At 37.2% G+C, this 12209-nt stretch overlaps 1 protein-coding gene across 1 annotated transcript; it reads right to left on the bottom strand.

Moving 5' to 3' along the window:
* Positions 1 to 1890: 1890 nt before the first annotated feature.
* Positions 1891 to 3593, bottom strand: LOC107841858. The gene has a single exon (XM_016685701.2). It carries the CDS (start codon positions 3428 to 3430, stop codon positions 2147 to 2149), a length of 1284 nt encoding a protein of 427 aa, XP_016541187.2. The 5' UTR covers positions 3431 to 3593; the 3' UTR covers positions 1891 to 2146.
* Between the last annotated feature and the right edge of the window lie 8616 nt (positions 3594 to 12209).

Below are 12209 nucleotides of genomic sequence, written 5' to 3'. Positions count from 1 at the left end.
CTAGGTAGAAGTACATTTGCGTATACACCATCGCTTTCCAGACTTCATTTGCGGAGTACATTGGGTATGCACTAGGTAGAAGTACATTTGCATATACACCATCGCTTTCCAGACTTCACTTGCGGAGTACATTGGGTATGTTGTCATAGCTGTTGTAAGATTGCGTATACACCATTCAAGCTTAATTTTCGTTCGAATTTTGCATGTAAATATATTTGTATTTTAAAGTTTTATGCAGCGACACGTAAAGGCGATTATAGTTTTATAGACTTCACTTGCGGAGTACATTGGGTATGCACTAGGTAGAAGTACATTTGCGTATACACCATCGCTTTCCAGACTTCACTTGCGGAGTACATTGGGTATGTTGTCATAGCTGTTGTAAGATTGCGTATACACCATTCAAGCTTAATTTTCGTTCGAATTTTGCATGTAAATATATTTGTATTTTAAAGTTTTATGCAGCGACACGTAAAGGCGATTATAGTTTTATAGTTGCCTTGGAAAAAAAATGGTTAAGTTATTTGAAATTGTTCAATTTATCTTCCATAACACTTTTGGCTCACTCATACTTCCATTAAACAAGGTTACATAGTTGCACTTATTGTCAATGAAGCTTTAATGTTGGGAGCGCTACCTTCAGAAATGAGACGTGAAATGTGTGGATCTGATATTGTCCGATCCTAATACGTGCAGTGGACATCTAATCCGTGACCAATTACACGAAAACTTTTTTACCACGAGATTCCCCTCAAACAGTAAGTGATGGAGAAAAAGCAAAGTCCATCAGTTTGATTATGGCGAAACATCCGAAAATTGTTTCTTGAGTTGAGGATCTATCAAAAACAACCCCTCTCTCTATCAAAGAGAAAGAGTTGCTTACACGTCACCCTTCCCCGACCCCAACAACAATAACAACATAATAGTCTGCGCTATCCCATAAGTAAGATTTGGGGACTGTTATGTGTATACACAACTTACCATTACCTTGTGCAGGTAAAGAGGTGCTTTCCGATAGACACTCGATTGTTGTTGTTACTGTTGTTGAAGCATCCAAACAGTAACGTAACCATTAGCTAAAAAATTAAAGGACTCTAATCAATCACTAATCAATCCACGTTAAACCAAAACAAAGCTCAGCAGTTTGACTATGATGAAACATCCAAACAGTAACACAACTATGTGTCCTAAAGGTCATCGATTCGAGTTGTGTAAACAACCTTTCGTAACGGAAGGTTAGTGGACCAAACTGCCCTCTAAAGCAAAACATATCGGAATCAATCTCATTACCTTTATAAGGCAGGGGTAAAGCTGCTTACACGTCACTCTTCCTAAACCCCACTTGTGACATGTCACCTTCCACAAATTCCACTTGTAACACGTCATCCACTCCATACCCCACTTATGGCACATCACCCTCCATGGACCCCACCCTTGACAGATTACCCTCCATGGACACCACTTGTGACACATCATCCTCCATGGACCCCACCCTTGACACGTCACCCTCACAGACCCCACTTGTGGCACATCACCCTCCACGGACCCCACCCATGACATATCACCCTCCATGAATTCCACCCATGACACATCACCCTCCCCAAACCCCATCCATGAAACGTCACCCTCCCCAAATCCCTCGTGCGAAACATCCAAACAGTGACATAATCTATTGTACTATCCAAAATATAAAACTAAAACTTACATAAATACAACAACGACATACTAAATATAGCCGCACAAGCGTGGTATGAGAGATCATGAGTATACACAAACCTTGGCTCTGCCTCGGCACGTATGAGAGACTATATATCCAAAAGATCCTTGGTTCAAAGCAAAAACACAACATTCATGAAGACATAGGAAATAGCACAATAGTAAGAAAGTAGAGGCATCCGAGACAACAAGATAAATACTGCAATCTATGCATACATCTATTTACTTCCATAGTTCCATTTTTATATTGGGAGTTGGTAAAGAACAAACACAGATATGAACTTTCCCTCCCACATTATCATCAATTAATAAAAGACTAATCAAAAATCTAATAACTCAACAACTAATCAAACCAATACTATATACTACTCTATTTACCTCAAGAAGCTTAAAAACAAGAAGTTTTAAAGCCTCTCCTCCTCTTCATCCTTCACTCCTGAATGCCTCGGGAACCGTGCCAACCATCTGAACCAACCACCTGAGCCTCTTCATCTTCACTCCTGAATGCATCGGGATCCGTACCAACCACCCGAGCTGCTTCTTCTTCTTCTTCTTCATCATCGTCGTCTTCATCTTTTTTCCAAGTTAAAGCAAAACAAAACTCACCATTCACACTATGTTTAAACATCCAAATAGTAACACAATCATTTTCCTCCAACTCATGTTGTTGAATAAAGTGTCTCCAACTACCTAAAAGCACATAACTTTTGTAATTCCCCCAAGTCTTGAACCTCATCTTGTAATATTTACCCATTGGATCATAAGTTTTCACCTCTATACCATCAACAAGATACTCAAACTTCTTCTTCAAGATTGGCGAAAGGTTCTTCTTTACATCCTCATTGTTCAATAACAACCTCCCTTGATGCTCATCAACATCCGATTTCGTCAAATTCTTCATGAATGGCTTGCTGCATTCTCCAATGAGGGTTCTTAAACACTTAATTGGTGGCAATGCTGGCAGAGACTCAAATTTTTCCGGCGAATTCAAAGGCGAAACACGAGCCCTTTTCAGAATCTGATTGGAATTTCCATATGAATTCATAGCTTTTTTCGATAATGCAGCTTCTGGGGTTCCTTGATTTTCAGTTTTCTTGATTCTTACCGGATTTTTCTTCGATTTCTCATCACTCTCTGAGTCTTTTCCAGCAGAACCAGATGAATTTCTTGCCAAATTCATCAATCCAGAAGACAAATTCTTCGCTTTTTTCGATAACCGAGCATCTGGGGCTTCAAGATTTTCAGTTTTCTTGATTTTCTTGGCAACTTCAGATGATTCTCTTGGCAAATTCATCAATCCAGAAGACAAATTCATCGCTTTTTTTGACAATGCAGCTTCTGGGGTTTCTTGATTTTCAGTTTTCTTGATTCTTACAACCTTCCTATCCAATTCCCCCACAACTTCACATGATTTTCTCGACAGATTCTTCGCCTTTTTCGATAACTGAGCCTCTGGGGCTTCCAGAATTTCAGTTTTCTTGACAACTTCTGAGTCTTTTCCAGCAGAACCAGATGATTTTCTTGACAAATTCTTCGCCTTTTTCGATAACTGAGCATCTGCATTATTGATTCTTGCAAGCTTTTTTCTCTTAGAATTATTAACAAGAACATCAATCTCCTTCATTTTTTCTACATCTTCTTGAGTAACTGGTGTGTATTTCAACCAAGAAAGTAGTAATGCAGCTTGAACATCTTCTCTTTCTAGTTCCACCATAGTGTATTTTCACTGTGAATTTTCCTTTGTGAGGGGGAAAAAAATAAAACCCTATAAATAGGAAGAGGAAGTAGGTTACTTGGTGAAGAAGTATTATAGTTGAATTACAACACTAATTTTGGAAGATTTTGGTGAAAGTAAAGAGTGGTATGATAGTTAGGACAGTGGATTTTTTGATTCGGCGAATATTTATTGATTTTTGATTTTTTATTTTTTTTCTAAATATGTTTGTTTTGAATTTATTCTATTTAGATTTTTATTTATCACATTTTAACATAACATATTCATTAAGAAAAAATAATTATTTTATTAAGATATTCCTTTTAAATGATATTTATATTGTATTAATTAATTTGAAAAAAAGATGCTACAACAACAACATCAGTGTATTCCCACCTATTGGGGTTTGGGGAGGGTAGAGTATACACAAATCATACCACTAACTAAGAGAAGTAGAGAGACTGTTTTCGATAGATCCCCGGCTTAGGACCGATAACAGTATAACAAACACAAAAGACAAGTGCATATAAACTAGTATGATACGTAAAACAAACTAATAATATAATAAATATAAAAGATAAGTGCATATAAAGTAGTACGGTATGCAAAATAAACTAACACCGCTAGACATAAGCTAATACTACAGCCACAACACCATGAACAAAAAACTCCAGACATAAAGAACCGCTCCCCTACTATTACCGATGCACTCCCACCCCTAACCCTCTACCCCAATCCGCGTCCTCCACACCTTCCTATCAAGGGTCATGTCCTCCGTAAGCTGTAACTGCTTCATATCATGCCTAATCACCTAACTTTAATATTTCTTCGGTCTACCTCTACCCCTTCTAAAACTATCTATAGCCAGTGTCTCACACCTCCGCACTGGAACATTAGAGCCCTTCCTAATCACGTGTGTGAACCAACGTAATCTCACTTCTCGCATCTTGTCTTCCACCAAGGCAACTCCCACCTTGTCTTCCACCAAGGCAACTCCCACTTTCTCCCTAATAATCTCATTCCTCACCCTATTTTTCTGTTATGTCCACACATCCATCGCAATATTTTCATCTCCGCCACCTTCAACCTTTGGATGTGGAAGTTCTTAACTGGTCAACACTCCGCTTCATACAACATAGCCAGGCCGACTGTCACTCTGTAGAACTTACCTTTAAGCTTCGGGTGCACCTTCTTATCATATAGAACTCCAAAAGCTAGCCTTCATTTCAATCATCCTGCCCCAATACGATACGTGACATCCTTGTCAATCTCACCATTGTCCTGAATTATGGACCCCAAATACTTGAAACTCCCCCTTTTCTGAATGGCCTGAGAGTCCAGTTTTACAACCACTTCAGCCTCCTGCGACACATCACTGAACTTACACTTCAAGTACTCTGTCTTGGTTCTACTTAATGAAATCCTTTAGAATCAAGCGTCCGTCTCCAAATCTCCAACTTATTATTAACTTCTCCCCGGGTCTTGTCAATCAGTACCACATTATCTGCAAATAACATACACCAAGGCACTCCCCCTTGAATATGTCGCGTCAAAATATCCATCACCAAGGCAAATAAAAACGGGCTAAGAGTCGATCCTGGTGCAACCCTATCAAAACTGGGAAGTGCTCCGAATCTCCACCTACCGTCCTCACACGAGTCTTCGCACCATTATACATATCCTGAATCGACCTAGTGTACACCACAGTCACCCCTCCAGCCTCCAAGTATCTCTATAGAATCTCTCTAGGAATTCTGTCATCTGTTTGCTCAAGATCAATAAACACCATGTGCAAGTCCTTCCTTTCCTGAAACTGCTCCACTAATCTCCTCACAAGGTGAATGGCCTCAGTGGTCGAGCGACCTGGCATGAAACCGAACTGATTCTCAGAGAAATGATCTTTATCATCCTCAACTATACCACCATTTTCCAAACCTTCATAGTATGAATCAACAACTTAATACCTCTATAGTTGTTGCAACTCTGAACGTCTCCCTTGTTCTTATACACTGAAATCATCGTACTCCACCTCCACACTTCAGGCATCTTCGCTGCTTTAAAAATAATGTTAAACAACCTTGCCAATCACTCCAAACCTACCCCTCTAGTGCTCTTCCAAAAATCCACTGGAATCTCGTCTGACCCGTCGCCCTACCCCGCCACATCCTGCGAATAGCTCCATTGACCTCCTCAACCTTGATACGCCTACAATAACCATAATTGTGGCACTCTTCTGATTTCTCCAAGTCTCCCTCAACACGAAATCTTTGTTCCCCCTGTCGTTCAAAAGCTTATGAAAATAGGACTGTCACTTCTCCCTAATAAGGGCATCCTCAACCAACACCGTACCATCCTTTCCTTTGATGCACTTCACTTGGTCAAGGTCACGAGCCCTCCGTTCCTTGGCCTTGGAAAGCCTATACAACTTCTTATCCCCGTCTTTCTCCTCTAAAGCCACATACAAGCTCTCAAAAGATGTTGTCTTAGCCGCCGTAATTGCTAAGTTACCTTTCTTCTAGCTACCTTATACTCCTCCTTATTCATCTGCCTTTCATCATCATCCTTGCTCTTAACTAACTTAGCATAAGCCACCTTCTTAAACTCCACCTTTCTCTTAACCTCTTTGTTCCACCACCAATCTCCTCGATGCTTGCCAAATCGACCTCTCGAGACACCCAACACCTCTATAACGGTCTCCATAATGCAAATGACAGTCGTCTCCCACATACTATCCACATCACCTCTACTCTCCCAAGTCCCCCTACTCTTCAAATTCTCCCCCATTTTCAAAGCACTAGCCAAAGGCAAGTTACCCCACTTAATCCTGGACCGGGCCTCCACACTTCTCTTCTTTTTGCCCTTATTGATAATTAAGTCCATCACCAACAACCTATGCTAAGTGATTCTTTTTAAATCGAAGGAAGTACTAAATAAACTGAGTAAATCATGAAATTTCTTAATAAGTTCAAAATAACAAGTAAAAATAAAATTAAAAAACGATGCTCTCTCAATTCCATATTAATTAGTCATCTTACATTTTACTATAAATAGTTGTCCATCTTATTAAATCAAGAAAAATTAATTAATTTTTCCTTATATTACTCTTTAATTAATTCCTTTTTAAAAAAGTTCACGTTTATTTATAAAGTTCCCCAAAAAGTTGGAGGAATAAATTTGAGCTGTATTGTAGTTGAATTACAACACTATTTATTGAACATTTGGAGGTAGTAGGAGTGGTATGTTAGATTTTATTAGATTTTATGTGATACTATTTGATTTGATACGATATTTAAGAAAAAAAAATGAAGATTTGAAAACTTATGCCTAAAATAATTCTTAGAAATTTGATGTTTGCAAATTATTTATTAAGAATAAAAAGAAAATTTTAAATTAATTTTTTTCTAAATATAATAAAATTATATTCTTTTTTATGCCATTAAAAAAGAAAAGTGTGTCACATAAAAAAAATACCAAAGGAGTATACTCGTGGACAGAAGAATGTGTAGCCATTTTTTGTTAAAAATTTATAAAAAAAATATTATAGATTTGATTAAAAATTAAAGAATTTTAGTTCAATCACAAAACTAAAAGTAAGAGTGGTAATAGAGTCAGGACAAACACCTTTTTGCCTCCGAATTTATTGTATTGGAAATAATGATTTTACAATATTATTTCTATTACTTCTTGTATTTGTTTTTACTAGTCACAATTTAACTTGGATATTTATTAATAAAAATAATTATTGATATGATTGTTTATTATGTGTTTTGAATTTAATTTGAAGAAAAAATAATTAATATAAGATAAAATAGGAAAATAAAAGTTTTCTCTTAATATGTCAAATATGACAAGTAAAAAATAAAAATTTAATTAAATAATCATGTTATTAATTATTTTTCTTAATTAATGTACAACATCAAATTGAGACAAGTAAAATGGGACGGAGGGAGTAATATGGAATACAAAATTTAATTATTATTATTCAATTCTTATAGTATAATCATGTTATTATTATAAATCCCAAGATAACTTACATCCAATCAAAACGACTCCTTATGGTATTATTAGTTCATGTATAGGCACATATGATATGATGGTACAATAAAATTGTCTAGTGACAGAAATCAGAAATTCGTACGAATGATTTTTTTCAAAAAAAGAAAAAGAAAATGTGATCGGACATGTTATTGTTGTTGTTGTACTAGAAGCGTCACTAGCTAATATTAAACGAAAAATTCAAGAATTTATATAGAGGAAAAGATCATTTTCACGATAGTTGTATAGTATAATTTTCTCGAGAAGGTTATGAGATGCTATACTTTTAAATCGGTTGATATACTGGATGCGATAAGTGGGAATATCTGTGGAACTATTTCATTCATGGATATTAGTCCCACCATTTTAGTTTATTTCATAAATATTTCATGCACGTGCAGACCGTGCCCTTATTTTTGTGTGATAGAGAGTGTATTTCTAATAAACCCGAGGGTTGAAAAAGAAAACCTTGATGGGATAGAGAGGTTATTCCGAATATACCCTCGGCTCAAAAGGGAAATTATTTATAGGAGGGTTGATTAAATAAAAATTAAGATTCAAAAGCAACATGAAGCACCAAATAGTAAAAACAGATAGAAGAATAAGAAACCATGCGATTACTAAATACTAGTATTATTAGTGGAAACAAGATCATATGCATCAAGCTTCGTGCCTCTCCACCTAACGGGTGACTACACTCGGCTACCTGTTAACCTTCTATCCTAGTTTACGATCTTCATACCTTTTTATCCGAGGTCGTGTTCTTAGTTGAAGTTGTTCGTTTTTGGCCTACCTCCACCTCTCTTTAACTCGTGCTACAACCAACCTCTCACACTTGCTAACTGGCACATCAGGGCTCCTCCTTTTTACATGTCCGAATTATTTCAGTCTTGCTTCCTAAATTTATTTTTCAAGCTTTAGGGACAAAACGCGAAGGGTACTAAGTATTATTTCAGGGCATAAAGCTTTGGCTTTTCCCCAGATGTCAATGTGGAAAGCTACTTTGCTCGGACTTAGCCGCACCTCGTGTTGGATTCTCCTGCGACCGTCGATATTTTTGAAGAGTTAGAGCAACTAACATAGGTTCAAAGCGAACAGCAAAACGGTAGAAAAGGAGTATATCAAGTTTCCCAAATCCAGAAAACAGCAGTAGCTCAACTCTCTTTGAATAGCACGAGTGCAGTCGAAATTCCAAGTTGCTCATCTTACAAGCAAGTCCAGGATATAAAACCATTTTATGGACCATAGCAGCGTGGCACGTTGCTATAGCGGAGGGTAACCAGTATGCCACGGTCTTATCTCAAAGGCTAAGTGGCTGTAACACGCTTCAACTTTGCCGTAATAAGGAAGGCTGAAAAAAGTCAAAATGGCGACATTGTAGAGATGGGCGTCCCAGGTACATGCCACACCAAAACTACCCGGTTATGCAAATAACGAGATGAAGATTTCAACACTAACCGACAACTTACTGAATTCAAAACTACTGGTTTTTCCCCGTATGCAGCATCCAGGCGAAGCTCCTTGATACTACCATGTATTACCCGATCGCACTTGAGAAGGCATAAAGTTTATCGGGGTGATTTCCTAACGAACCTAGCAAGTCTAGCTTTTGCAAGACACACGAGAGCAGGCAGAATGGTACCAAGTTATCAATAATATAAACTCTTGTATTTTCACAAAGAGATCGAGACATTGTCTTTTTCAAAACCGAAGTAATCATCTCGACATAAACTCCTGGAATATTTATACAAGACATTAACAAGACTCTAATTCCTGGAGATTAACCCTAATGAAAGTGATTAACTACCAATCAAGATTAATCGAAAAAATCCACGGAAACACATCATTAAGACTCTAATTCAGTCTCGAATATCACATAAACTCTTGTATATTTACAAAGAGATCGAGACATCAAATACTGTCTTTTTCAAAACCGAAGTAATCATCTCGACATAAACTCCTGGAATATTTATACAAGACTCTAATTCCTGGAAGATTAACACTAATGCAAGTGATTAACAACAAATCAAAATCAGTCAACAAATCTGCAGAAACACTAATCAAATTCTTCTAATCATCTCTGCTAAAATCTTGAATTTCAGTTTACGATCTTCTTTATGTCGAAAAATCCTAACAGCAACATAACAATCATCATTTGCCTTCAGTTTACAATCTTTTAACAGCTCGTTTACTGCACAAACACATTAAAACAAGACTAAATTCCTGAAAGATTAATGCTAATGAAAGCGATTAACGACTAATAAGAACAGTAGAAACACATAGTTAAGACGAATTCACTTACTTCTACTTCTTTAGAATCAGAGCAAAACAAAGTTTATCAGTTTCTACATGTCGAAAAGCCCAAACAGCAACATAACAATCTTCATTTTCCTTCAATTTATGCTCATTCAACAGCTTCTCCCATCCATTACAAAGCTTGTAGAAGCATTACGATACGTATTAAGTCTCATCTCATAACAACTCCCAAATTCATCATAAGTTTTCACTTTAACTCCCTTAGCAAGATTATCAATTTCATCTTTTTTCAGTAATGGCAGAATTGCACTTCTGAAATCATCCTTATGAAATGAAATCTTGTCTTGATCCATGTCTAAATCAGTTTTCGACAGCTTTTTCTCGAAAGGGTCACTGCATTTTTCGATAATATCGAGTATTTTCTCGATTTGAGGGTATCTTGATAGCTTTTTTCCATCCATACTGTAACCAAATTTTGGTTTTGGTAACTTTTTTCCATCAAGAATTCTTCCTTTTAAACGTACTGATCTCATTTTCTTGGACCCTTTTTCCTCCTCTTCGTCTTCTTCATCAAGAAAAGTGTGTTTTTCCAATGTACCACTGTGATTTTTTCCATGCCCGAATCCTGATTTTCGCGATATTTCAGAACTTTCTGTGAATTCGGTTCGTAGGGATTTTGAATTTCTTCTTTTTGTACTTGCTGATTCCAATATCTCCCCTCGTTCATCTTTGTCATCAAGAACTCTCTGCATTTTCGACGAACCACTGCGATTCTTTCCTGATTTTCGCGATATTTCAGAACTTTCTGCATATTGAATTCTTCTTTTTGAACTTGCTGATTTCGTTTTCTTGGCCGTTGTTTCATCTTCTTCATCATCAGTACTTTCATCTGCTCTTGAAGCAGCTTGAACATCTTCGACATGTAGATTTCTTGAGAGCTTAAGCAGACTTAAAGCTGCTTTAACGCTTTCCTTCTTCTCCTCCTTCTTCTCCGGAGTTTTCACCATGATTTTCGACTCTTTAGTACCTATGAAAGAATCTCAAAGTAGTGAAGGAAAAGATGAGCTTAAGCTTTCTTGAAATTATTTGAATGAAGATTTAAGTGCATTGAGTAACGGTATAAATTTTGATGGCTTTATATATCTGTTAACTAACATAACTACTACCTATTCCCACCCTTTCCTTTAAAAATAAAAATAAAAATGTAATTCATCTTTACTAGTAAAGATAGGGTTAGAAATGACGTTATTCGAGATAAGGTGTGAGTGGCTTCGATGGAAACCAAAATAAGGGAAGAGAAGTTGAGATGGTTCGGTCATGTGATGAGGAGGGGCACAGATGCCTCAGTGCGAAGGTGTGAGAGGTTGGCTAGGGATGGTTTCAAGCGAAGTATAGGTAGACCGAAGAAATATTGAAGGGAGGTGATTAGACATGACATGGAGTAGCTCCAGCTTATCGAGGGCATGATCCTAGATAGGAAGTTGTGGAGGAGGCGGATTAGATAGAAGGTTAGTATTAGTTAATGATGCTATTTCATTTGATGTATTACTTGGTCTATCTTTATATGGTTTTACTAGATGTGTTGATTTCTATTGTATCTAGTCCTTTTACTATTTTTTGTCTAGATTGTTTTATTTTGAGCCGGATGTCTATCGAAAACAGCCTCTCTATCTCACCTCTGAGGTGGTGGTATGGACTGCGTACACTTACACTACCCAGACCTTCACTCGGTGGAAATATACTGGGTATGTTGTTGTTTTTTTGGTGTTGTACCTTTATTTTTCATGTACTCCTTCTGTACATTACATTTGTTAAAGTTGTGACCCGAATTATGTTGAGCGAGCCCTGAAAGTTTCTCGATGCGACCCATATTTGTGATTTTTAATGAGGTCTGTGGTGGTAGCGTAGACCTTCATATTTTTAGGCCTAGGACATATTTGTATGCACGTATTACATAAGTGCATTTAGTGGGTTATTTGGGGTATTCAGAAAAATACTCATTCTCCATATTGTACTCCTCTCCTTTCATTATAGTGAAACATCCTCTGCCTCCGCCCGTGGTTTTTGTCGCAAGGGTTTTCATTTAAATCTGTGTGTTCTTGTTTATTATTTTGCTTGTGGTTTGCTTTATGTCTGTCGAATCATAACAACCTAGTATTAGAGCTTGGTCAATTATTTTCTCGAGGATGGCAACCATGAAGTATGACATTCCGTTGTTAGATTGCAACACCAGATTTTCGTTATGGCAAGGTTAAGATGCAGGTTGTGCTCGCGCAAATGGATTTGGATGATGCGCTATTAGGGTTTAATCACATGCCCTCGTCGTGGACAAATGATGATAAATGGAATAAGGATTGGAAGGCTCTATCACACATCTATCTTCACTTATCCAATCAGATTCTACAGGATGTTTTGAAGGAGACCATTGCCGTTGCATTGTGGTTGAAACTAGAATCTTTATGCATGACGAAGAGCCTAATAAGTAAAT

This window comes from Capsicum annuum, chromosome 9, assembly GCF_002878395.1.
Source record: "Capsicum annuum cultivar UCD-10X-F1 chromosome 9, UCD10Xv1.1, whole genome shotgun sequence".
Lineage (NCBI taxonomy): Eukaryota > Viridiplantae > Streptophyta > Magnoliopsida > Solanales > Solanaceae > Capsicum > Capsicum annuum.
This window is presented reverse-complemented; position numbering and strand designations above follow the sequence as displayed.

What these genes read in the sequence shown, in the direction of transcription:
- LOC107841858 (XM_016685701.2), bottom strand. Translation starts at nt 3,430, where the DNA reads ATGGTGGAACTAGAAAGAGAAGATGTTCAAGCTGCATTACTACTTTCT.